This window comes from Tiliqua scincoides, chromosome 1 (genome assembly GCF_035046505.1).
Source record: "Tiliqua scincoides isolate rTilSci1 chromosome 1, rTilSci1.hap2, whole genome shotgun sequence".
Taxonomy (NCBI): Eukaryota; Metazoa; Chordata; class Lepidosauria; order Squamata; family Scincidae; genus Tiliqua; species Tiliqua scincoides.
In genome coordinates this window covers 42,097,901-42,122,869 of record NC_089821.1, presented here as the reverse complement: position 1 = coordinate 42,122,869, position 24,969 = coordinate 42,097,901, and the positions used below count along the sequence as shown (strand labels likewise).

The 24,969-nt window shown below is 44.1% G+C and overlaps 2 protein-coding genes across 2 annotated transcripts in view; one reads left to right on the top strand and one right to left on the bottom strand.

Moving 5' to 3' along the window:
• DNAJC24 (DnaJ heat shock protein family (Hsp40) member C24) overlaps positions 1–11,387 on the bottom strand; it is a 59,517-nt gene extending 48,130 nt beyond the window's left edge. The window contains exons 1-2 of the mRNA XM_066638024.1: positions 11,258–11,387; positions 2,410–2,545 (exon numbers count right to left, since the gene is read on the bottom strand). Of these exons, the coding sequence (XP_066494121.1) occupies positions 2,410–2,517 (108 nt within the window). The 5' untranslated portion in view covers positions 2,518–2,545; positions 11,258–11,387. The remainder of the gene's footprint in view (positions 1–2,409; positions 2,546–11,257) is intronic.
• Positions 11,388–11,434: 47 nt separating this feature from the next.
• Positions 11,435–24,969, top strand: part of DCDC1 (doublecortin domain containing 1) — a 337,894-nt gene continuing 324,359 nt past the window's right edge. The window contains exons 1-2 of the mRNA XM_066636033.1: positions 11,435–11,503; positions 18,766–18,857. Coding sequence (XP_066492130.1) covers positions 18,798–18,857 — 60 coding nt within the window. The 5' untranslated portion in view covers positions 11,435–11,503; positions 18,766–18,797. The remainder of the gene's footprint in view (positions 11,504–18,765; positions 18,858–24,969) is intronic.

Here is a 24,969-nt window from a genome sequence, read left to right as displayed (position 1 = left end):
TTTCATGTTCAGAGCTCAGTCTGAGCCTGGCAGAGGCCAGGGACGAATGTCCTTGGTCTCTACTGGGCTCAGAAGCTCCTCACCTCCAGAGGGGGTGTGCATGGGGAGGGTGCATACGGAGGGGGCCTGGACCCAATCTGCAGATAACAGAATTCACGGATACAGGGTCCGTGGCTATGGGGCCTCTCTATTTAATTTACTTCAACAGGCCAAGCTATTTGATCCTCAACTCTGAACTGAACATACCTAATGTGAGATATCTTGGATGAACAAGATAATTCCCATGAATTTTGGAAGGGTAATTACTAACTATATAAAAAGTTTTTCTATAGTGACAAGTTTCTGTTGCTCTCCAATGGACAAACATAACTGGAAATGGAAGGATTTCTTAGTCAATGAGAAATTTTACCTGCAAATGTCAAATTTTACCTGCAGTCATGAAGGAATCACGCAAACATACATAAGAACATAAGAACAGCCCCACTGGATCAGGCCATAGGCCCATCTAGTCCAGCTTCCTGTATCTCACAGCGGCCCACCAAATGCCCCAGGGAGCACACCAGATAACAAGAGACCTCATCCTGGTGCCCTCCCTTGCATCTGGCATCCTGACTTAACCCATTTCTAAAATCAGGAGGTTGTGCATACACATCATGGCTTGTACCCCATAATGGATTTTTCCTCCAGAAACTCGTCCAATCCCCTTTTAAAGGCGTCTAGGCTAGACGCCAGCACCACATCCTGTGGCAAGGAGTTTCACAGACCGACCACGCGCTGAGTAAAGAAATATTTTCTTTTGTCTGTCCTAACCCGCCCAACACTCAATTTTAGTGGATGTCCCCTGGTTCTGGTATTATGTGAGAGTGTAAAGAGCATCTCCCTATCCACTCTGTCCATTCCCTGCATAATTTTGTATGTCTCAATCATGTCCCCCCTCAAGCGTCTCTTTTCTAGGCTGAAGAGGCCCAAACGCCGTAGCCTTTCCTCATAAGGAAGGTGCCCCAGCCCCGTAATCATCTTAGTCGCTCTCTTTTGCACCTTTTCCATTTCCACTATGTCTTTTTTGAGATGCGGCGACCAGAACTGGATACAATACTCCAGGTGTGGCCTTACCATCGATTTGTACAACGGCATTATAATACTAGCCGTTTTGTTCTCAATACCCTTCCTAATGATCCCAAGCATAGAATTGGCCTTCTTCACTGCCGCTGCACATTGGGTCGACACTTTCATCGACCTGTCCACCACCACCCCAAGATCTCTCTCCTGATCTGTCACAGACAGCTCAGAACCCATCAGCCTATATCTAAAGTTTTGATTTTTTGCCCCAATGTGCATGACTTTACACTTACTGACATTGAAGCGCATCTGCCATTTTGCTGCCCATTCTGCCAGTCTGGAGAGATCCTTCTGGAGCTCCTCACAATCACTTCTGGTCTTTACCACACGGAAAAGTTTGGTGTCGTCTGCAAACTTAGCCACTTCACTGCTCAACCCTGTCTCCAGGTCATTTATGAAGAGGTTGAAAAGCACCGGTCCCAGGACAGATCCTTGGGGCACACCGCTTTTCACCTCTCTCCATTGTGAAAATACAAAAACTTTCAAGACATGACAGCGGTTTTCTCCCTCTATTCTGAAGTGCATTCAGCACTGTGGCAGCAGACAAAACACATCTATGCTCAGTATACCTATACTGAGGTATGCTCAGTATACCTAGCACACCTTTTTTTATATGTTACAGGGCCAAACATTCAAAAGTATGTTCGTGAATGAAAGTATCAAACATTCATACATATCTCAAACATGCACCAATACCACAGAAACACATTTAATTTATACTACAAGAAATAAGGTAATATAATCAAAATGTAGGAAATTTCCACTTAGTCTTTTTAATCTCGTTACTGCAGTTTAACAGTATAGTTCTACAGAAAAACGCACAATTTTTTTTCAGTCTGTGCCTCATGCTCAATTTATCCAGTGATGCCAGTCTAGTGCTAGTGACATTATAATTGCTTCCATGGTAGCAAATTGTAAAGTCACAAACACTGATTGATTCATTTCATGCTGCCACAATTGTGAAAGGAAGGTCAGGCATTTTCTTTAATTAAGATAAAGAATTATTTATAAGTTTGAAGAGGATTATTTTGTCTCATTTTCATTTCATGCGATTAAAAAAAAACCCCAGCAAACAGATTCTTGAGCATTTTCAGAATGTCAGAAAGATGAGAGAATGTCAAGGTTATTTAAGGGGGAATGTGATCACATTTCTAAGTCTACCTAATAAGCTACTTGCACAAACAGTATAACGACACCTACTACATCTGGTCCTGTTTATGCAGTATTTATTAACCACATATTATTGTAAATGATTTATTTTGCCTTCCAACAGACTTAACATGCACTTACCAGTAACACCAGCTTTTGATATTTCCTTCTTAATTCTGTCAAGCTGTCCGATGGCTCTGCACCCAGAACGCCATACCAGTCCTTTAGAGGCAGCTCTTCAAAAGTCATTGCATGACTAGGTAATTATTTTAAGTATCTGCTTTAACGACAAGAGCAAAAACATTAGAAGAGTAATTTCAAAATAATTAGAGACATACAGCTCAAACATGAACAAAAAATTAGGTTAGCATTAATATTCTTGAACTCACTGATAGTATAGGTTTCTCAGAAAACCCACACATTTTTCTTTAAAGGAGCAAATGAACTCCAAGCATTTTTTTCTATGCATTTTATCTCTCCTTTTATGAATATTTATGACAAACACATTATGAAAACAATTTACATTGTTTCATGAAATATAACCCTACATGTGTTTACTTGTAAGTTAATGCATATTGATTCATTGATTTACTCTCAAGAAAACATACATTTAATTGCAGCCTTTTGGCACAATACACACTAAACTAATGTCGGTGGAGTGCACATACTGCTGGCCAACACTGTCACAGTCGTAAAGTACACTGCGGCCGCATAGGAAGACCCGCTTCCTGGCGCCACTCTGGTGGGGGGCCCAAGTCCTTCTGATTGAGGCATGGGAGGGCACCAGAATGCAGGTTTCTTGTTATCTGGTGTGCTCCCTGGGGCATTTGGTGGGCGACTGTGAGATACAAGAAGCTGGACTAGATGGGCCTATGGCCTGATCCAGTGGGGCTGTTCTTATGTTCTTACAGGAATCATGGCACCAAATGGGAAGCCTGTGTCACCCTGCTGGCATCAGAGCAAGCCCTGTGCACATTGGAGCAGGTATGTCTGAAGCTGGGTGGCAGCGGAATGGGGTTAGGGAGAGGATGTAACAGGGGCTGGGATTTGCAGCAGTTTCGACAACTGTATCCTATCCCCCTCCCCAGGCATGATTTTCCAACATAGTGCTGCTTGGACTTGTGCCAACTATTTGCTGGCACAGCCATGAGTAGCCCCATAGTGGCTCTGGGGGCTTTTCCCACAGCAAGGGCACAAACATCCCCTTACCTTGAGGAGACCTCAGTGGCTTCTCTTCCTGCACTGGATACACAGAGGCCAATCCAGCACTGCTGCACTGCAGTGCAGAAAGTTAGTTAGGATTGGGTTCTCAAAAGAACACTTGTTGCAATTGGGGCATCTCTTCTAATCTAAAAATATTAAATAGTTTAACATAGTTTGATGTAGTACTTCTAGTGAAATCAGCCATACTAGAATAAAGAACTGTATATAACAAACTTAAAGACCACATACCGAGAAGACTTTCAAATTAATTACAAAAAGTACTGCAGACAACAACAACAAAAGAATACACAAAATAAATGCCAGGTTCCACAAACTTAAGAAGTTAACTTCACAACCTCCAACTGCTTTAGGTGGCAAAAGTTGTGAATAAGTACAATAACCTATCATTGCACAGTAGCCCCCCACAAAAAATATTTTCTTAACAATATTTATCTATCTTTTATTGGCTGGAATCCAAGGAACTACATAACACATTCTGCTTGCCCGTAAGAGCTTTGAGCTTGTGTTAATTGAACTGTAACTCTGATACCACATGGCCAACTGCTTTTGAAAGTGAGGTGACTTTCAAAGGTAGTTTCAAGCAGTAGTAGAAGACTATAGTAATCTTTAATTTTTTTTTACTTATCCATGAGTATGTACAGTAAATGTCTTATTGCACACATTCAAGTCCTTAAGTATGTCTAAAACAGCTCTCTGGATCCCAGCTTTCCAGCACTTTGACTGCTGAGAGACACTCAGAGTTGTGTATGTTACTAATCCTACTGAATTCAATGGAACTAACAGTAAAATCCCAAGCATGTGTATTCAGAAGCAAGTCCTAATGAGTTCAATGGCATTTACTCTTTATAAAGTATGCAAAGTATTGTAGCTTTATTCCGGAAGGAGTATGCTTTAGATTGCCGGCATGGACAAGCTTGCTATGTGTTTTCTTATGAATATTTCTGACTTTAAGAAATAAGAACAAAATACTGAAAAGCAAATAGTTCTAACCTACTCTGTTCTAAAAATGGTAATCCTGATGTCTCTTTTCACAAGCACAGAATACAATCAGTGTCAGACTATGGCTAACAGCTCATTACAGTAATGAACGGCAGAGCAAGAGAAAGCCTTTGTCATGTGCTGACACAATAATGACAGCTTCTCATTAACTGTACACCAGGAGAATTTTAGGGCCAAGAAAACAGTGATCCAAGGACTTGGAGAAAAAAAAACTTTAAACATCCATGACTCCTGCAGCAATGAAGATGACACAAACAGAAGCCACCTTTCCCACCTGACATTCTATAATAGCAAATAGATCCCTAAAAGGCACTAAAGAGGAAACAATTCTCAGAAGTGCCAGGTAAGTAATTGGTCCTTCAAAGTGCTTTAAAAAGATATCTGGCCTTTATTGTTAAAAAACACCTCCACAATACAATTCAAGAGCAGTTAAAGATTGTTATGGCTCATGAGCAACTACCACAATTCTGCTTTCCATGAAATACTGGGCATGATGCATTAGCTGATGTCTGGAAACCATAACTACACCTATCTCCAGCTTCTAAGTACATACAACAGTATTACCAGGAAGCTGCTAACAATCCTTACACAGGAAAAAAGTCAACTGTCTCACTATTCCTTCTAATGAGTGGTTTCTTTTGCTTCCTGATTGATCACAGACACAACTATGTGGTGGGGATCTCACTACGCAGGGAAACTCCCACCATGCAAGAAAAAACTGGTTTTTTTTAACAAAGAAAGATGGCGAAAAAATGGGAATATTGAAGGATGCCCATGCATATTGCCATGGAACTTTGGCAACATGTGGGTATAGTGAAGATAGATGTACTCTGTTTTCTAGGTGATCATTTGCTTGGTCCTAAAGAAGGGAGGAAAACAGGAGTTGGGGTCTTCGAAACACGAGGATATTCAAGGAGATAGGATATGGTATCTACAGTGGCCCTTTGCTCTAATGAATCTGGGAAACATGGGGTTAAAGCCTGGGCTTTCATTAGTGCTGCACAGCTGCAGCCACTAGAGGCAACAAGGTCTTTAGGGATGAAAGTAGCACCTGGAGTAACACCTGTGGGTAACAGAACAGGTTTGGAGGGAGAAGTGACTGACTTGGCTAACAAACTAATGGACTGATCTGACCAATGAACCTGCTAACTGACTGATTTGACTGACTGACTGGTGAATAGGCAAGTGAGGACTAATGGAACTGTGATGAGACAGTTGGTGAAGAACTGGGGGAGCTATTTAGCTTAAAAGTGGACCTAACTTTTCTGGAAAGTTTGGAGAGGGGACTTGAGCAAAACAGTTGATAGCACATATTCCTCCCCACCCACTTCTTCCCATCTGCTTCAGGATTGTTTAAATTATTAAGGGCTCTGCCCCACTCCAAAGCCAAAATAATTTGGAGAGGAGGATCATTATTTGGAATGAGAGAAAAGTATTGCCTCTAATCCAAATTAATCTACTATTTAAACTGTAGAAGGCATCTGCTAACAACTTAAATCAGAGGTTCCCAAACTGGGATGTTGCAACACCCAAGCCAGGGAAGCCCTGTCACAGCTCTGGGAATTGTGTGCTGCTGCACAAAAAAGGGCTTTTTAGGTACTTCCAGGGGGTTGTTATAGTCTTCTGGAGCCCACAGTAACCTCTGCTAGGCTCCCCATGCCTCAGAAATTCTCCAAAATGCATTTCTGACTCGCTTCTGGTTTTTTGTTTAAAAACCAGAAGTGGGTAGCAAATACATTTCAGAGCATTTCTGAGACGCAGGGACATTTGCAGAGGGCGCAGCAGGCTTCCCACACCCTCCAGAGGGCCATGATGACCCCCTGGAAGTACCTAAAAAGCCCTTTTTTGCATGGTGGTATCTGAGCTCCATCACTATCCCCTCTTCCACAAAGACTTACAGCAGCCCAAACTCTCCAAGAGAGTTTGGGTATCGATGACTTAAACAATGGGTGTTTATGTAGGATTGGCAGGTATCCCATGACCTTTTGATGATATAAACCCCGTCCCGAGGGGATGACTCCCACTCGTTGTGCTGTGCTGTACTGTACTGCTCAGGTTTAAGGCCCAGAAATCTCTTCCCCACATAGCAGAGGATGTGTGACAGTATGCAAAGGCCCCAATTATATGCATGTATACCATAGTCTTCCGAGACTGAAGGATTACAATGTTCCCATACCTTGAGGAGGCCTCTGTGACTGCCTCTCCGCAATGTTCCCATACCTTGAGAACATGGGAACCTGCCTCTGCCTGCCATACCTGCCTCCGCGGAAGTGGAGTGCGATTGCCCCACTCTCTCTTTCCCTGACCTGGGGCACCCTGCAGGCGCTCGCACAGGGCTCCTTGCACACAGGAATGGCTGCTGCAGGGACTGGAGGGTGCACCCCAGTCCCTGCAGCCCCGTCAGAAGGGAAAGCGGAGCGATCGTGCTCCGCTTCCGGTTTTGCGAAGCAGGGCGCGATCGCTCCACTTTCACTTTTCCTGACCTGGGGAGCCCTGCCAAGGTTGCGCAGGGCTCCCCGCACCCCTGGGAGGCTGCAGGAGGCTTGGGCAAGTGCACCCAAACCCCTGCTGCCCCCGTGAGCGGTGTGATCCTGCGGATTGCGAGGCTGCCTTCCCCCCCCCCCCGTCTCCTGGCTACCCCAGCCCCTTAAGGGGGCAGAGGCCAGGACCCACAGGCTGGGGCGTCATGACGCCCCAGTTTGAATACCACTGAGCTAAGATAACTCAATCTCTCTCGGTTCCTGTTCCCTACCTGAGCAATGGAAACATGGAGCCAAATCAGTTTAAATCAAAGTCACTAACAGCCCATTCCTACCTCTCATGACTGCTGATATATTCAAAGGAGTCTAGAAGCTTAGCAAGGCAAGACCTACCTCTGCTGAAATCATGCTGATTCTTCTTCAGCAAGACTTGTTCTTCCATATGCTTTATAATTTTATATTTAAAATAAAATTATTACTGCTTTCCAACAGTTTGCCCAGAGGAAAAGTTAAACTAACAGGCCAGTAACTTCCCAGATCTGGTTTCCTTTTCAAATACTGGTGTCACATTGACTATCCTTCTAATCCTCTGGAAGTTATATATTTATGTCAGAAGATCAGCAATTTCACATTTGAGTTCCTTGAGAACACTTGAGTGGGTAACATCAGGACCCAATGATGTGTTAATATTTGTCAATTTGCTCTAGTATGTCACCCCTGGTCACTTCTATTTGACTCAGTTTTTCAGATTCCCCCTAAAAAGGTCACTTCAGACATAAGTACCTGCCTTATGCCTTTTGTAGGGAAGACAGATGCAAAGAATTTATTGTTGTTGTTGGCATCCTTCAGTCGGAAGACTATGGTATCATGCTCTGATTGGTGGTTCTGGAACAGAGTGTCCTCTCCAGTGCGCAAAGCCTGGGTAAAGTAGATATGGAGGATAGACTGTTTCCCATGCAGCAAATCCCCCCTCTCCACTTCACTGAAATGGTCTAATGGAAAGGCAGAGGCCAATACGGTTGGTTCCAGCGGCGTCGCAGGAGTTGCCAGAACATGGCTGTGTTCAGCCATGAACTGCCTCAGGGACTCCGACTCCGGATTTTGCCTCGAGGTTGACTCCTGAAGCTTTTTCCATAACTGGGTAGCCTTTCCTACCACTGGGTAGATGGGACTCTACCCATCTCAGCCTGGGAAGGCAGCTCAGCTGAGAGAAGGAAAACTTTCATCCCAAACCTCCACTGCCTTGTGGCTACATCCAGTTATTATTATTATAAACGGTATTTATATACTGCTTTTCAACCAAAAAGTTCACAGAGCAGTTTGTAGACAAAATCAAATTAAATGGTTCCCTGTTCCAAAAAGGCTCACAATCTAAAAAGATACAGAACACCAGCAACAGCCACTAGAAAAGACACTGTACTGGGATGAAAAGGGGCAGTTACTCTCCTCCTCCAAAACATTAGAAGAGCACAACCTGAAAAAGTGCCTCTTGCCCCATTTAGTTTCAGTACACTTACCATTTTGTCTTCAAGCTTCCCCTTTTTATCTGTTTTAGCCATATGCCCTTCATATATTCCCCCACCCCACATTTCTTATTGTTAGCTACAATAAGAGCAATACTTATACTTCTTCTGCCAGAGTTCAGAGTAGGCCTCCTTATTCACAGGTTTGGCATCCACAGATGCCGAGCCTGCAGTATTTCAGAGGACCGCTTGGACATGTCCCAAGCGGGGTTTGGTTTGCATCAATGACTTCCAGTCACATCTGGAGGTGTTCTGAGGTGTGGGGAGGCCATGTGTGACCTCTCTGCACCTCATACCTTCCAGATGTGACTGAAAGTTGCCGATATGAACCAGAAGTGAGCTCCAGCTGCTTCTATTATTATTATTATTATTATTATTATTATTAATAATAACAGTATTTATATACTGGTTTTCAATGAAAAGTTCAAAAAGTGCTTTACAGAGAAAATTCTAGGAGGCCTTCTGAGGCATGGGGAGGTTGCGTGCAACCTTCGGAGAGCTGGAAGTGGCCGCCAGGTAAGTTATTGCAACACTGCACCAGGCTCCCATGGATTTAATTATCCATGGGTTTCGGTATCCATGTAGGGTCCTGGAATGAATCCCCCGCAGATATTGAAGGCCCACTATATATTCCTTTTTGTTCTCTTCATTTGGGTAAAACTTCCATTTTCTGAAGGAAGATTTCTTGCCTATATCACTTTCTTGGCTATGCTTGCGAGTCATGCTGGCATCCCTCTTGGATCAGCAGCCCCTATAACCAGAGATTGGATTGGGGGTAGAGACATTTGACACTATGAAGAAAGGGCAATCATTTTTATTTGATGCAGAGCTGAATGCCAATACTCATGACTTTGTAACCTTAAAACCTTAAAGGGAGTATAATCCCTTTAGCAGAATCATCATAGATGATTATTCAAGAATGTAAAGGTACACAAGAAGGTATCCTCAGTGTCTAGTTTAATATCTGCCAAGTCTACAGTATAATCCTATGCATGCTGACATGGAAATATGTCCCCATGTGTTCAATAGGGCATGCAGCCAAATAAAGGTATACTGAATGGTAGCCATAATTCTCTAAGATTACAGTCAACACTTCAGATTACACCTCATGAACACAGAGAGACTTACTTCTGAAGATTTGTGGATAAGACTGCACTGCAATATCTTTTACATTTATTTGGGATTATTTATTCCAATTTTTGTGTGTATTCTAAACAAGTGTTTCTCAACACTTGTCCCTCACTGTATCACTTCACATGGTCCATCTATTGGAAGAACCAACTGGTGATGATGTTAGTGCAATATGCATTTAGGATAGTGGTTCCCAACATTTTTTCACTTATGTACCCCTTGGCAGCCCATTTCCACAAATTGTACCCCTCATATTAGCAAAATGCTTGCAATTAATGCAGTTGCTGTTTCAAATTTATGTTTTTCACTACTGAGCCATATCTGATACTACATGAACCGATGACCAAAACCTAGCAGTTGGTGTGGTTTCTGTAGCCAGCTAGCTGCCTTCCCTTCCTGCCCTGCCAGCCCCATAAGGCATTCTATACAGATCTGCCTTTCCACACCATTTTTTCCAAGAACCCCTAAAGGTCCTGGTTGTATCCCTAAAGTACAGGGTGGGAACCACTAATCTAGGAGAAATTATTAAATTTTACCCACTTCACTAAAATTGAGTTTCAAGAGTGTTAGAGGACTGACAAAATATTTCTCTACCCATCATGGAGATTAGGGATCCTGGACCTTTGTATAGAAGAGGGAATTTCAGCAGGTGCAGCTTGTCATACTCCTACACAATTGTTAAAGGTCAAGGATCCCTAAAGTGGAAAGTTTGCTCACCCTTGGGTTAGTCTGGGTTAATTAGTTGAACTCCCCGCTGCCATAGGACAGGGGTGCTCAAACTTTCAACTTTAGGGATGCTGGACCTTTAACAAGTGTATAGAAGAGAGAATTGCAGCAGGTGCAACTTGTCATCCCACAGATGACAAGCTACACCTGCTGAAATTCTCTCTTCTATACACTTGTTAAAGGTCCAGCATCCCTAAATTTGAAAGTTTGAGCACCCCTGCCATAGGATGTGGTGATGTTGATTGGCCTGGATGCCTTTAAAAGGGGCTTGGGCAGATTTCTAGGAGGAAAACTCCACCACAGGCTGCAAGACGTGATGGATTTGTGCAACCTTCTGATTTTAGAAGTAGGTTGTTTCAGAGTGCCAGGCGTGAGAGGGCTCCAGGAGGCAGGTCTCTTGTTATCTGGTGTGCTCCCTGAGGCATGGGGGGGGGCGCACTGGGAGATACAGAGGCTGGACTAGATGGTCCCTGAGCCTGATCAAGTGGGGCTCTTCTTATGTTCTTAACTAGCCTGAGGAACTCCTTGCCACATGACGTGCTGATGGCACCTGGCCTTTATGATGCAAGGGAGGGCGCCGGGATGCAGGCGTCTTGCCTGCTCCCTGAGGCACCTGGGGGGGCACTGCGAGACGCAGGAGGCTGCACAGATAGGCCTGAGTCTGATCCAGCGAAGCTCCTCTTATGCTCTTAGCCTGAGGAACTCCTTGTCACGCGTTGGTCTGGGCCTGCTCCAGCGGGGCGCTCCTTCCTCAGGACCGACCCCAAGCGGGCCCTGGACCAGCGCGGCGGGAGAGGAGGGCTCGCAGCAGTGCCTGCAACCAGGTCCAGTCAGGCCCGACTGAGCGCTCCCAAGCCCCGGCGGGCGCCTCTCCCAGCCCCCCCCCCACCAGGGGCCCGGCCTTACCTCCCCGCCCAGGCGCGGCTCTGGGATAAGAGCCCCCCACGCACGCAGCGCTGCTCCGGGGCCTCCGCCCAACCGCGCGGGGACCTGCCCAGGCGGCCTCCCTGGCAGGAACGTTCCGGCGGCGCTTGTTTCCCAGTCGGCCCCCGGCCGGGAAGCTCACGAGGAAACGAGGCCGGGCGGGGAGACGCCGTCGCCATGGAGACCGCAGGGCGCTCCGTGCTGGCGGCCTGGCTGCGACGCTTGTAGGTGAGCCTCCTTTCCCTGCTCGTGCTGAGGAGAGGCGCGGGGGCGTAGCTGGAGGGGGGCGTAGCACTCAGCCTGGCAGGGGGGTGGGCGAGCGGCCCCTCCCTTCGGAGCCATTCCGGGGGGGGGGGGAGGCAAAACGGAGCTTAATGGAGCTTACTCCCAGGAAAGTGTGGATAGGATTACAGCCTCAGAGCCCTACGGAGGTCTTCTCAGAAGTAAGTCCCATTGTGGTCAATGGGGCTTACTGCTAGGAAAGTGTGGATAGGATTGCAGCCTCAGAGCCCAAGCCTATGCATGTCTACTCAAAAGTAAGTCCCATTATAGTCAATGAGGCTTACTCTCAGGTAAGTGAGGATGGCATTGCAGCCTGTAGCCTTAAACCACTGTTTCCTCAAACTATGGGTCAGTACCACTAGGTGGGTTGCAAGCCAATTTCAGGTGGGTCTCCATTAATTTCAGTATTTTATTTTTAGTATATTAGACTTGATGTCAATATGGTATGTGACTGCATTTGGGGAGATCTGTACTTTGAACAGGCTACAATGTACATGCTTTTAACAATGAAAGTCAATGGAGCTTACTCCGAGGTAAGTGTGGAGAGGATTGCACCCTGTAGCCTTAAACTTTTAATTTTTTTCTTGTCGCGCCCCCCCCCTTGTTTTAACCTCACTCCTCTTAGTTTAATTTTTCTCAGTTCTTTTGCACCAATTTCTTTCTCTTTTTCCCCTTAATAGCCTATATTAGATTATAGTCTAATCCAGTGGTTCCCAAACTTTTTGGAACCAGGACCCACTTTTTTTAAACAACACGATATAGTGACCCACCTAGCTTTATGAGACTTTTTAAAAAAGGTGATCTAGAAAAGAATATTTATTAGTAATAATAACCAGAAGACCCTCAGATATTTATTCTCCCTATATTTTTCAAGTGGGTGCTCCTTTTTTTAGCAGGGGGAGAGTAACTGGCCCACCTCACCCCAGCACTGTCTGTTTTAGTGGCTGTCTGCTGGTATTCTTTTTTGCATCTTTTTAGATTGTGAGCCCTTTTGGGACAGGGAGCCATTTAGTTATTTGATTTTTCTCTGTAAACCGCTTTGTGAACATTTAGTTGAAAAGCAGTATATAAATATTATTATTATTATTATTATTATTATTATTATTACACATTCTTGCAAACTGTAGGAGCTGAGCTCTTTGCAGGGTAATTACCAGTGACAGTATTTGATTTTTGAATAGCCTCAGGGCTTCAGGCAATTAGTTATCTGATCTGTCCATCACCCTTTGGCAACCCACCAAATATAATAAAAATAATAATAATAATACTGGTATTTATATACCACCTTTCTGGTAATTGGATTACTCCTCTGACTTTATTCAAAGTGGTTCACATAGGCAGGCTATCTGTAAACCCCCAAGGGGATTTTTACAATAACAGAAAGGTTCTATCTTTCAAGAACCGCACAACATTTCAGATGGATCTTTCACGGTCTGGTATCACTTCTGACCCCCAGTTGCCTCCCACGCTGGCTGACAAGCAGCTCCTTCATCTCTCACTTGAAGGGCAGCCAAGATGCTCCTTCGCTCACACCAAAGAGCAGGTTGCGACCCACCAGTAGGTCCTAACAAACAGTTTGGTAAGGACATAAGAACAGCCCCACTGGATCAGGCCATAAGCCCATCTAGTCCAGCTTCCTCTATCTCACAGCAGCCCACCAAATGCCCCAGGGAGCGCACCAGATAACAAGAGACCTGCATCCTGGTGCCCTCCCTTGCATCCGGCATTCTGACATAGCCCATTTCTAAAATCAGGAGGTTGCACATAAGCATATGCTCGTACACATCATGGCTTGTAACCCATAATGGATTTTTCCTCCAGAAACTTGTCCAATCCCCTTTTAAAGGCATCCAGGCCAGATGCCATCACCACATCCTGTGGCAAGGAGTTCCACAGACCGACCACACGCTGAGTAAAGAAATATTTTCTTTTGTCCGTTCTAACTCTCCCAACACTCAATTTTAGTGGATGTCCCCTGGTTCTGGTGTTATGTGAGAGTGTAAAGAGCATCTTTCTATCCACTTTATCCTTCCCATGCATAATTTTGTATGTCTCAATCATGTCCCTCAGGCGTCTCTTTTCTAGGCTGAAGAGGTCCAAATACCGTAGCCTTTCCTCATAAGGAAGGTGCCCCAGCCCAGTAATCATCTTAGTCACTCTCTTTTGCACCTTTTCCTTTTCCACTATGTCTTTTTTGAGATGTGGTGACCAGAACTGGACACAATACTCCAGGTGTGGCCTTACCATAGATTTGTACAGCAGCATTATAATATTAGCTGTTTTGTTCTCAATTCCTTTTCTAATGATCCCAAGCATAGAATTGGCCTTCTTTACTGCCGCCACACTTTGGGTCGACACTTTCATCAACCTGTCCACCACCACCCCAAGATCTCTCTCCTGATCTGTCACAGACAACTCAGAACCCATTAGCCTATATGTGGAGTTTTGATTTTTTGCCCCAATGTGCATGACTTTACACTTACTGACATTGAAGCGCATCTGCCGTTTTGCTGACCATTCTGCCAGTTTGGAGAGATCCTTCTGGAGCTCCTCACAATCGCTTCTGGTCTTCACCACTTGGAAAAGTTTGGTGTCATCTGCAAACTTAGCCACCTCACTGCCTGACCCTGTCTCCAGGTCATTTATTAAGAGGTTGAAAAGCACAGATTCTTGGGCCACACCGCTTTTCACCTCTCTCCATTGTGAAAATTGCCCATTGACACCCACTCTCTGTTTCCTGGTCTTCAACCAGTTCCCAATCTATGAGAGGACCTGCCCTCTAATTCCCTGATTGTGGAGTTTTCTCAGTAGCCTTTGGTGAGGGACCGTGTCGAACGCCTTCTGAAAGTCCAGATATATAATGTCTACAGCAGGGATGGTCACACTTTTTTGGCTCGAGAGCTACTTTGAAACCCAGCAAGGCCCGGAGATCTACCAGAGTTTTTTTTACAATGTTCGCGCCATCATAACATATAACATTTATGTGTACAACGTATGTTGGTGTACCTTGAGCCCCACTGAGTATAACAGGACTTACTCCTGAGTAGACATGCCTAGGATTAGACTGTGAGGCTGCAATCCTAGCCACACTTACCTGGGAGTAAGCCCCATTGAGTACAATGGGCCTTACTCCCGGCATTTCCTCCCAGAGGCACCTGAAGGGTGGGGGGGTCGGCACTCCGCGATCTACTCATTTTGCCTTGCGATCTACCGGTAGATCGCGATCCACCTATTGAGCACCCCTCGTCTACGGGTTCTCCCGCATCCATATGCCTGTTGACCTTTTCAAAGGATTCTAAAAGGTTTGTGAGGCAAGACTTACCCTTACAGAAGCCATGCTGATTCTCCCTCAGTAAGGCTTGTTTGTCTATGTGTTTTGAAATTCTATCTTTGATGAGGCATTCCACCATCTTACCCAGTATAGATGTTAGGCTGACCAGCCTATAGTTTCCCGATCCCCCCTTCTTCCCTTTTTAAAGATCGGTGTGACGTTTGCTATCCTCCAATCCTCTGGCACCGTGACCGTTTTGAGGAACAAGTTGCATATTTTAGTCAAGAGATCAGCAACTTCATTCTTCAGTTCCTTAATAACTCTTGAGTGGATGCCATCAGGGCCCTGTGACTTATTGATCTTTATCAATGAGGTCTGAAACATCTTCTCTTTTAACCTCTATCTGACTTAATTCCTTGGTCAGGAAGGGCCGTTCGGACAGCAGTATCTGCCCGAGGTCTTCTGCCATGAAGACAGATGCAAAGAACTCATTTAATTTTTCTGCCATCTCCAAGTCTCCTTTTATCTCCCCTTTTCCTCCCTCACCATCCAGAGGGCCAACCGCTTGTCTGGCGGGTTTCCTGCTTCTAACGTATTTGAAGAAGCTTTTATTATTCCCCTTAATGTTGCTGGCCATGCGTTCCTCATAGTCTCTCTTGGCCTCCTGTATCACCTTCTTATATTTCTTTTGCCACAGTTTATGTTCCTTTTTATTCTCCTCATTAGAGCAAGACTTCCATTTATGGAGGAAGCTTCCTTGCCCTTTACAGCCTCTCTAACTTGGCTGGTTAGCCATTCAGGCACCCTCCTGGACTTAATCTAGCCCTTCTTCCTTTGCAGCATACCTCTGCTGGACCTCTATTACTGTTGATTTGAGCAACCTCCATGCTCTCTGTAGAGACTGGACTCTTTTTACCTTCCCTTTTTTCCCTTACCTCTGGCTGAGCCACTTTGGTCACCTATCCTGTGCTGGATACAGTGCAAGCCTCTTGACTTGCGTATTCCGGTGCAAGATAGGATTGCTCACTTACTTGCATATCACATTGCAAAGAGCAAATTGACCTGCACAGTTGCTGAAAAATTTATTTTCTGAGCTGCTTTGAACACAGGGAGTACAATTTACAATAATAAGTTTTCAGAAAAGTCAAAGAATGTCTCTCTCAGTTATACCACACTGTCTCAGGGGATATCATTGCAGAGGATTTAGAATTCCAGCTGGTTTCCCATCTATAGTGTACTGAAGAATTTACTATCCAACTTGATGAGATCACTGATATTACTCATTGTCTAACACTGTTAGTTTATGTGAGATATGAATATAGAATGAAGAATTTTACAAGACTTACTGTGTTTGACCTTACAAACAAGCATATACAGAGTTAGCATGGATGCACCAGTGGGGGGGGGGGAGGGAGAATAGCATTGAACTGTGAGATTTTTGAAAGGCATGATTTAAATGGTTAATGACATTAAAAGAAGTTCACTGAACACTTGGCTGTTTGAAAGGCTAACTTCAGAAATTGGTGCTGATCATTTCCATTTACTGTATCGCATTGAACTTTGGTGGCTTTCACAGGGCAGAGTCCTAGGGAGAGTTTTTGATCTAAAGATAGAAATTCAGTTCTTTCCTTCTGGAAAAAAAACCTGATTTGGCAGATTTGTTTTGTAATGACAGTTGGATAATGAAGCTGTCATATTTAGCAGACATTTTTTTCTTGTCTAAATTAACTTAATTTGAAACTACAAGAAAAAGAAAATGATTTGTTCTGACACTGTGAAGAAGTCAAAAGTGTTTAAAAACTCATTACTACTGTGGCAGACCAGACCAAGTTGAAAACCCAAACTACTACATGTTCCCAACTCTGTTACAACACATTGAAGAAAACTGCATGACTAGAGAAAGTTTAAAACAACATGAGAGGAGCTGTTAAACATTACATCTTTCTGCTTTGTCTGCCAGCTTGATCATTATTTTCCTAAAGAGAGTTTTGAAGAAAAAGTACTAGGTAAAAGATCCATTTCGAATGAAATGCCTGAATCTATCATGGGGTTGAATCTAATACCTGAACACACACAAACCCACACAATGCTGCTCCATCTTGTATGTGACAATCCATTAAGAATAGACAGAAATCATCAATTTTTGATCAGTGTTTCAATTATTTAGTAAAATGAGAATTTTTTTTCCTTTTATGATGATTACATGTGTGAAGTTTGATTTTCCATTCCTGACAAGGTTAAAAACCAAAGAGAGAAATCATTTCAACAGTATAGCTGGTAGGCGTGTAGTACTTCATGTGAACCAGAGGACCTGTAAGCAGGAGGGAGTTGCAGCCCAATCCTATCCACACTTTCCTGGGAGTAAGCCCCATTGACTCTAATGGGGCTTACTTCTGAGTAGACATGCATAGGATTGGACTGTGAGTCTGCAAGCGGGGGGGGGGGAGGATGATAATGTCCTTCTGCATTTTGCTGTATAGAGGTAATTCATGTTACCTGAATACAAAGGAGAAGCTGGAACAATCACATGATTTTAGGAAAACAGTTAAGCCTTTGCATTGCTGCCACCTGAGCTCTTGACCTGTGTTTTAGTTCCAAATTAGAACTTCTACACTACAAGATTAGGAATTTAGTATTAAGACACTGAATGAGAGCAGAGAAATATTTCAGTCTGGAGTCAATACAGTTGCTAGTTAGTGGAAGAAGAGTCTATCCACTTGTAATTTGCATGTTAACTTGTTTCAGTGTACAAGCAATTAATGTATGATGTCAAGGGTGTCCTAAATCAAACCAACACTGGCTGGCCCTAATAATCATAGTAAGGATAGACATCAGACATGTGCTGATCTTTTGGAAGCTTGCCATGCTGAATCCTCTTTACAACTGAGTTACAGGCATCCAGGATACTATATAGGGCAGTGGTACTCAAACTGGTGGGTTCGCAAATAGGAAGTGCTTTGCAATTGCTCTGAACATCTAAGGGCACAATCCTAACCAACTTTCCAGCACTGGCATAGCTGTGCCAGTGGGGCATGTGCTGCATCCTGCCATTGGGGGGCAATCACGGAAGCCTCTTCAAAGTAAGGCAATGTTTGTTCCTTTACCTTGGAGTTGCAATGCCCTTACCTCGGTGCTAGAAAATTGGTTAGGATTGCACCCTAAGCCTCTGGGAGCCCTGCATAGGGCTGTTCAGGGGTCCTCGAACCTCCTGCAGCTTACAGCTGCCCTCCGTGAATATAAGCACTTCCCCCTTACATCCCCATTAGTAACACAATCCTGGGGATCGCTTTACTGCTTCTCTCCTTCTCCCACAAAGACTTGCCTTGGGAGTAAACTCTGGAAGTTTGAGAACCACAGATGTAGGAAAATAATGTGGTGCACAACAAATGCTTCAAATGATTTTAAAGGCCACTCTGCACTCTCAGTGCACACATGTGCAACCGCTCACAAAGTTGTCCTATCTGTTATTAACTTTTTGATCCTATTGCTTTTAGCTCTCATACAGCTTTTCTTGTGCACAAGAAGCCATGCTTGTATACTACTTAGGTGGGAGATACACAACAGGTAAAAGGTGTTTGTAAATTGTGTTATTTACCTTACTCAGAAATAAGCTCATTCTTTCTGGTAAGACTTGATGTGCAATCTCATCTTACTCGCTAGAAACAAACATCTCTATCAGACTTTTTTCCCCCAGAACATTGAAAGAGGTTTGAAAAGGGGATTGCCATGAGTGGAATCTATTTTTGTAGTGGAACATCTCAGTAGTGGCATTACAAATGTTCAGTGTGGGACAGACACTTAAAATGGAAGGACTGCAATGCCATGCACCTGTTGCCATAATGGTAGCTCATCAAGTTCTGTACTCCTTTTTGCTCACATGTACATGAATTTTGACACCAAAATAAGTAATGATTGATTTCTGTCTCTCTTTTACTAGAAACTGGTATGTGAAGACATAGCCTCCTCCATATGGCCTCCCACCAATACAGCTTTGTGGATGGATGTACCATCACCTCTTGTTCTATGCAGGTTTGATTTATACACCTTTGGAATAATACATGTACAGTCTGGGTGGTTGGGGCCATCGGTTCTCATTGCTCAGTCAAGGGGGCCACCAACAACAAGGGAGAGGTGTTCAGGATGGAGACTGAGGGCCTTGCTCAGGAATACAAAGAAGAGTCCAAACAGCCTCAGATGTGGCTAGGGGAAGTTCAACCACCTAGTTTCCTCCTCGTGCCTTCTCCTCACAGGATGGATGCCTCCCCTTTACTGAGCTCTTTAACTGCTGGACCTTTATACACAAGCACCTCTAGTCTCTACCCTGCCCCTTCCTGCCCTTGCCCCAAGTGTTGTGTAAGTGTTGCTCCCTTCACAGGCCCTGATCCTAAAGGGAGCCTCCTCTCCCTGCCTGGTTGTCTTGCAAGCTCTGCTGGCAGGTCACTGAGGCTGCAGCTGCATGGCTGCATCATTAGCTCATTATCTGGTGGGAGTGGGGTTGTCCGTGACCCAGGTGCCTTGCAGCGAGCCTAGGGTTGGTTGCTCTGTCAGGCACTGATTTCGTTAGCTGACCGCTCACCCCAGTGGGCCCAGCAGCAACTGTGTTGCTGTTCCAGGGGGATGCTTTACCCAAGCTACCTGGTGATGGGCCTAGTTGGGCCGTAGCGAAGACCACCAACTGTCAAGGACTCTTCAGGACAGCCCAGGTGGGCCAGAGAAGTGGACTGCCTTGGGCAATACACTTTCAAAATTAATACCAAAACCTATCTATGTGGGCTAATTTTTGAAATAGTGTGGTAAATTCTTGGTGCCCCTGCATGTTTGGCTGACTTTGTGTATGTTTCTTTTGATTTTTTAATTTAAATGTTTTTGAAGTATGTGCTGGTAACATAAAATGAGATGTGCCTGTATGGGCACGTCTTGCTAAATGACATGATCTTCCAGGAGAACTCTTGAGAAATGAATCTTTCCTACACTGAGTAGGGGGGTGGAATAGATGACCTCCATTGTTCCTTCCAACTTTAGTATTCTATGATTATAATATATCATATGTGGTATGAATTAATTGACAGTGTTTTTTCACTTTTTAAAAAAATTCCTTTGGAATTCCTAGGAAATGGTTAGATGTGTGGTTTTTATATGTATGTACATGCATATTTTCATGCATAATATCTATTGGATATTTTTTATTAATCAAGAATGCATTACTCTAGATAATGTAAAAAAACTGTTTTTAAACAAGAGGATCACCTTCAGAGCTTGTTGGGGCTGGCCCATCCATGAGGCCTACTGATGCAGTTGCCTCAAGCAGTAGATTGGGGAGGGGCATTCATCTCTGTCTGCCTTCACTGCTGCTGCTGCTCCTCCTTCCACTCCCTTGATTAGAAGAGGGGTAAGAGAGATTAGACAGAGAGGTAAAGTAAATGAGGAGGGGAGGAGAATGCTGAGCTAGAACACTGGACAGTGGCAAAGGCTGATACATCTTTGTGTAAGGTATGCACTTGGTATGCAGCCTCAGATCTTGGGCTGCCCTGGGTCCTGTATAACTTTCATGCAATGATTAAATGAATTATTGAAGAAATATTCTTTTAAGCAACTTAAGGGTGCAATCCTATATGCTAGCAGTTTCCAAACTTATCACGGTTACTGGCACCCTGTTGCAGTGGCACTCACCCGCCTCTCCCAAGTGCCACCATTTTGAATTGTGTGAGAGCTGGGAGAGCTGGTGAGAAGAGGCTGTTGGAGACATCTCATGGTGCCCCTTGTGAGTTCACAGCATTGCATAGTTTGGGAACCACTGCATATACACTTTCCTGTGAGTAAGCTTCAACTGAACACAGTGGGACTTACTCCTAAATCTTTTTCCTAATCCTATGCATAGGATTGTACTGCATGGTACTTAAGCTGCAGCTACATTCATAGTTTTATTCATTCTGAAATAAGATGTGTGCTCTTGAAAATTAATATCAGTTAATTGTCAGTGCTGAAGTATTTCAATTTGCAATGCAAAGTAAATGGTATATTTTATTTTTATTTTTCCCGTTTTTCATACACCCTATAGCGAACTGTAGATTTAAAAGGCTAATGGGGGAAGGGGTGCCCATTTAACCTGAAGGCATTTAAGTCAATGAAGATGCACATGTGCAAAATGTTTATGACTAGTTCTTAATGAGGCAGAAAAGAATCTCTCTTATTTCTGAAGTGTGTTAAATCAAGGGTTCACTGTATTAAGTTTAAACTTTTGCAAAAGCTCTGGTTCTAACATAGATGATCAGTAGACGGTTATAATTTACTGTGAAGTGTTTTACTTCTACGTGTGTTTTTTAGAAAGCTTTGCTGTGGTAATTGCTAATCTGTTAACTGCAGTGAAAACTCAACAGATAATTTCATTTATAAGTACTGTCTTGGTAGAACAAAGTCTATGGGGTATATGCTGTAAGACAGAAGAATGCCACTGAAAATACCATCTTCGCATTCTCCCTCTCCTTGAACATCTAGTACTACTTACTCATCACTATGCATTTCCCTTTCCTTGCCCCACATCAGTTGCAAAATGGGTTTATTTGTGAGTTGTTTTTTTTTAACCATAGTGAGATGTACCTGACTTGACAGTAAAGCAAGAGATGCTGAATTTGATCTTGGAGCTCTTACCACCTCCTAACAGATAGTGCTAAGAGAATTAAGGGCCCAATCCTAACTTGCACTGGAAACAAGCAGGTCAGCAGGCCTGCGCTGTATCAAGCTCAAGTTTGGGGCTGTCTGAGGCTTGGTCTGAGGCAAGGGGAAACTTTCCCCCTTACTCCAAGGAGAGCCACAGCAGCCCTAATGGGTCTACTCACCCTGACAAAGTGGCGCAAATCCAAGCAACCCGGGACTGCCTCAGGCTGCCTGAGAATGGGGCTAGGATCCAGCATAACTACTGGATCCTGGCCTGGCCTCCTGCTCACCCACCCAGATCCTGTCCTCCTCCCACCCGAAATGTTTCCTTCCCATGCCCCCCCAAACCTCCACCTGGCTGAACTTGGCCGACACAACTCATCTTTCCCTGGGGACCACCGTTGGCATGGGAGGCTGGTGCATGTCTGTGCGCTGGCCTAACCCCACTTATGCCGATGTGAATGTGCTTCACAGCACTTTTGCGACAATGATGGGCAGTACAAGGGACTTGCATCAGCCCATCTACCCCTCTGGATTGCACCCTAAAACAAAAAGTACTGTCTTTGAGAGGCCTCACTCACCCTCAGCCCTCTTGAAAATGTGTGCAAAGTGGATCTTGGATTTGAACTTGAAACACATAATGATACTTGGAGTTTAGATTCCAAAAGCTAGCGTGATTCGAAAATTACAATCTTCAGGAAAGAGGTTATATTGTGATTGTATGTGGCATACTATCTATCTCTCTTGAAAATGGTTGTAGGATTAAGCAGAATGTTGAGATGATCATGTTCTCCAACTTTGATTCTAATAGCTCAGTCTCAAAGGACATGTCACTTTGCATTGTATTTTGCATTTTCATATTCTCTTTTGACAACAGGTGTGGGAGTTGGGTTGGTGTTTTAACTTGAAATTGGATGTGCCCTGAGCATGTAACAAATTTCATGGTGATTTGGTAGAATTCAACTGAGTTACTGCGTTATAAACAAATTGACAGACAAAATGCTGAAAAGACCAGTAGTTAAACCAAATACCTCTTTTTGCGAAGCAAAAAACAAAGCAAAACAACTTGGGTAATAATCCTAGTTGACATTGTGCAGTGTCCTGTTGTTTTACCATTGTAAATAGCTAACTTCCCAATCCTCTGACACAGTGGCTCTTACTATCAGTGCGGGGGCTTGAGCACTGAGGCTGAATTGTCTAATCAGGTATTATATCAGTGCTGGGATTGTTTGCCACTGGCTTATATTTTCATCTGTGAAACTAAAGTAACTCATTAGGTCCAGACTTGTCTAGCTGAAGTTTACAAACTACTTTGCTCAAACAGTCCTGTAACAGTCCAATAGATTTCAGTGGGACTTAAAAATAAACTGTAAGTTGCAGTTCATTTAACAGTGTGTTATTCTCCTACTTCAGTTACTGGAACCAGCTAGATCAGCGGTGTCCAAAGTTTTTGGCTGGAGAGCCACATTGTCTCTCTGGCAGTGTGTCGGGGGGGGGGGGGGCCGGGGGAAAAAAATTAATTTACATTTAAAATTTGAATAAATTTACATAAGTTTACGTAAATGAATAGATTAAAGATGAAATTATATGATTGAATGAAGGACTTGCAATAGCTCAAGGCCTATAAAAGACCTTGCACGAAGCAAGGCTGGCCTTTCCTTTGCTGCTGCTACTGCATCACAGATGTGAAACAGCAAGCAGTGGAGGAAGCCCTCATCCCACAGCTCATGAGAGAGGTCAAACAGTCGCCCTCACGCTGAGAGCAGTTGCGTCGGGCCAGTGTGGGCTCCAACAAATCTCCAGAGGTCCAGAGGCTCATTGGAGACTGGGGGCTCCCTGAGGGCCGCATTGAGAGGCCTCGAGGGCCGCAAGTGGCTCCAGGGCCGGGGTTTGGGCACCCCTGAGCTAGATAAAAGGCAGCAAAGGAGAGAGGAATATAAGAAATAGATAATATACAGTATATTGAAGAGCACCCCAGATCTGTTTGCTGCTTTCCCCCCACCTGCTGCTCAACTTGAGCCACATCATTGCCTTCGAGGATGAGCCGACCAGGATAAGAAGTTGTGGAAATTAAAGTCCAATTTTCATCTGTTATCCATCTACACTGGGTCGTGCTGCATAATTATGATCCCTTCAGACTGAATGGGATTGTTAAGAAAGTGTTTCTACCATTTACAGATGTGCATGTTTATATGCAGATGAAGTGGTTTCCACACTTTTTCAACCTTTGGCTCCATTGGCCGTTGGCTACAGCTTCCCATTATTTATTTATTTAACTCTTTTATTTAGCAAGGGGAGAGTAACTGGCCCTCCTCACCCCAGCAATGTCTTTTCTAGTGGCTGCCTGCTGGTGTTCTTTTTGCATCATTTTAGATTGTGAGCCCTGTTGGGACAGGGAGCCATTAGTTATTTGATTTTTCTCTGTAAACTGCTTTGTGAACTTTTTGTTGAAAAGCGGTATATAAATACTGTTAATAAGTAGTAATAATAATAATAATAATAATAATAATAATGATGTAACTTTTTTTTTAAGGTGGGTTAAGCCTGGCCTTGGCAGTACTTCCATTTTTTTCTCTCTGAAATCATTGGGATGAAGAGAGCTAGGCTATGCTAGATTGTGACCCAAGGCAGCAAGAGTCAGGCTCTGAGCGCCAAATAGACCACAGAATTTCCTTCCCACAAGTATCTGGCTGACAAAGTCATCAAATTGTTGCTGCTGCTGCTAAAGAATGAGAAATGTACACAGAGGTTTTGTTGCAAAAGGAGGAGGGGAGGCATGTGTGCAAAATGTTCATGCAAGGGCGAACCTACTCTGTCTGCTGCTAATTGAAGCCCTCCTTCCCCCACCAGTCAGTTGCATTCATGTTACAGGGCAAGCTGAAAAAGCAGCTCCGGTGCTCAGTGTGTCTGGCTTAACATCTTGTTCTTCCAGCACTCATAATCTCAGCTCAGTGGCACTGTAAGACAGACAAATGCATGCAAGCAGCACCCTGTTTGGCCATTTGATCCTCTGCTGACTCCTGCTCCCTCCCTACTTTTTTCTCTCTTAGGCCCCAATCCTATAAAACTTTCCAGTGCTGATGCAACTGTGCCAATGGGGTACGTTCATCTTCATCTTTGGTGGGGGGTGGGAGAGTCATGGAGGCCTCCTTATGTCAAGGAAACATTTGTTCTCTTAGGGCTGCATTGCAGCTGCATCAGTCCTGGAAAGTTGGTTAGTATTGGGCCCTTGGACTGTATGTTTGTTTGGAATATCCGCCGAGGAGGACGGATTGATGTTTAGCTAAGAAACCTAAAGGATATTTATGGATCTTTGTATCTATTGATGTGTTCTGCCTGCAGAGGGTTATGGATTTTGATGCCTTTTGGGAATTTTTTCCTGTGGGATAAATGGTGGCCCTGTCAATATGCATAGGGAGCAGTTCTGTCTGTAGAAGTGAATGGAAAGCTTCTGCATACTTGAATTTCAAGATAGTGGTTACCATGT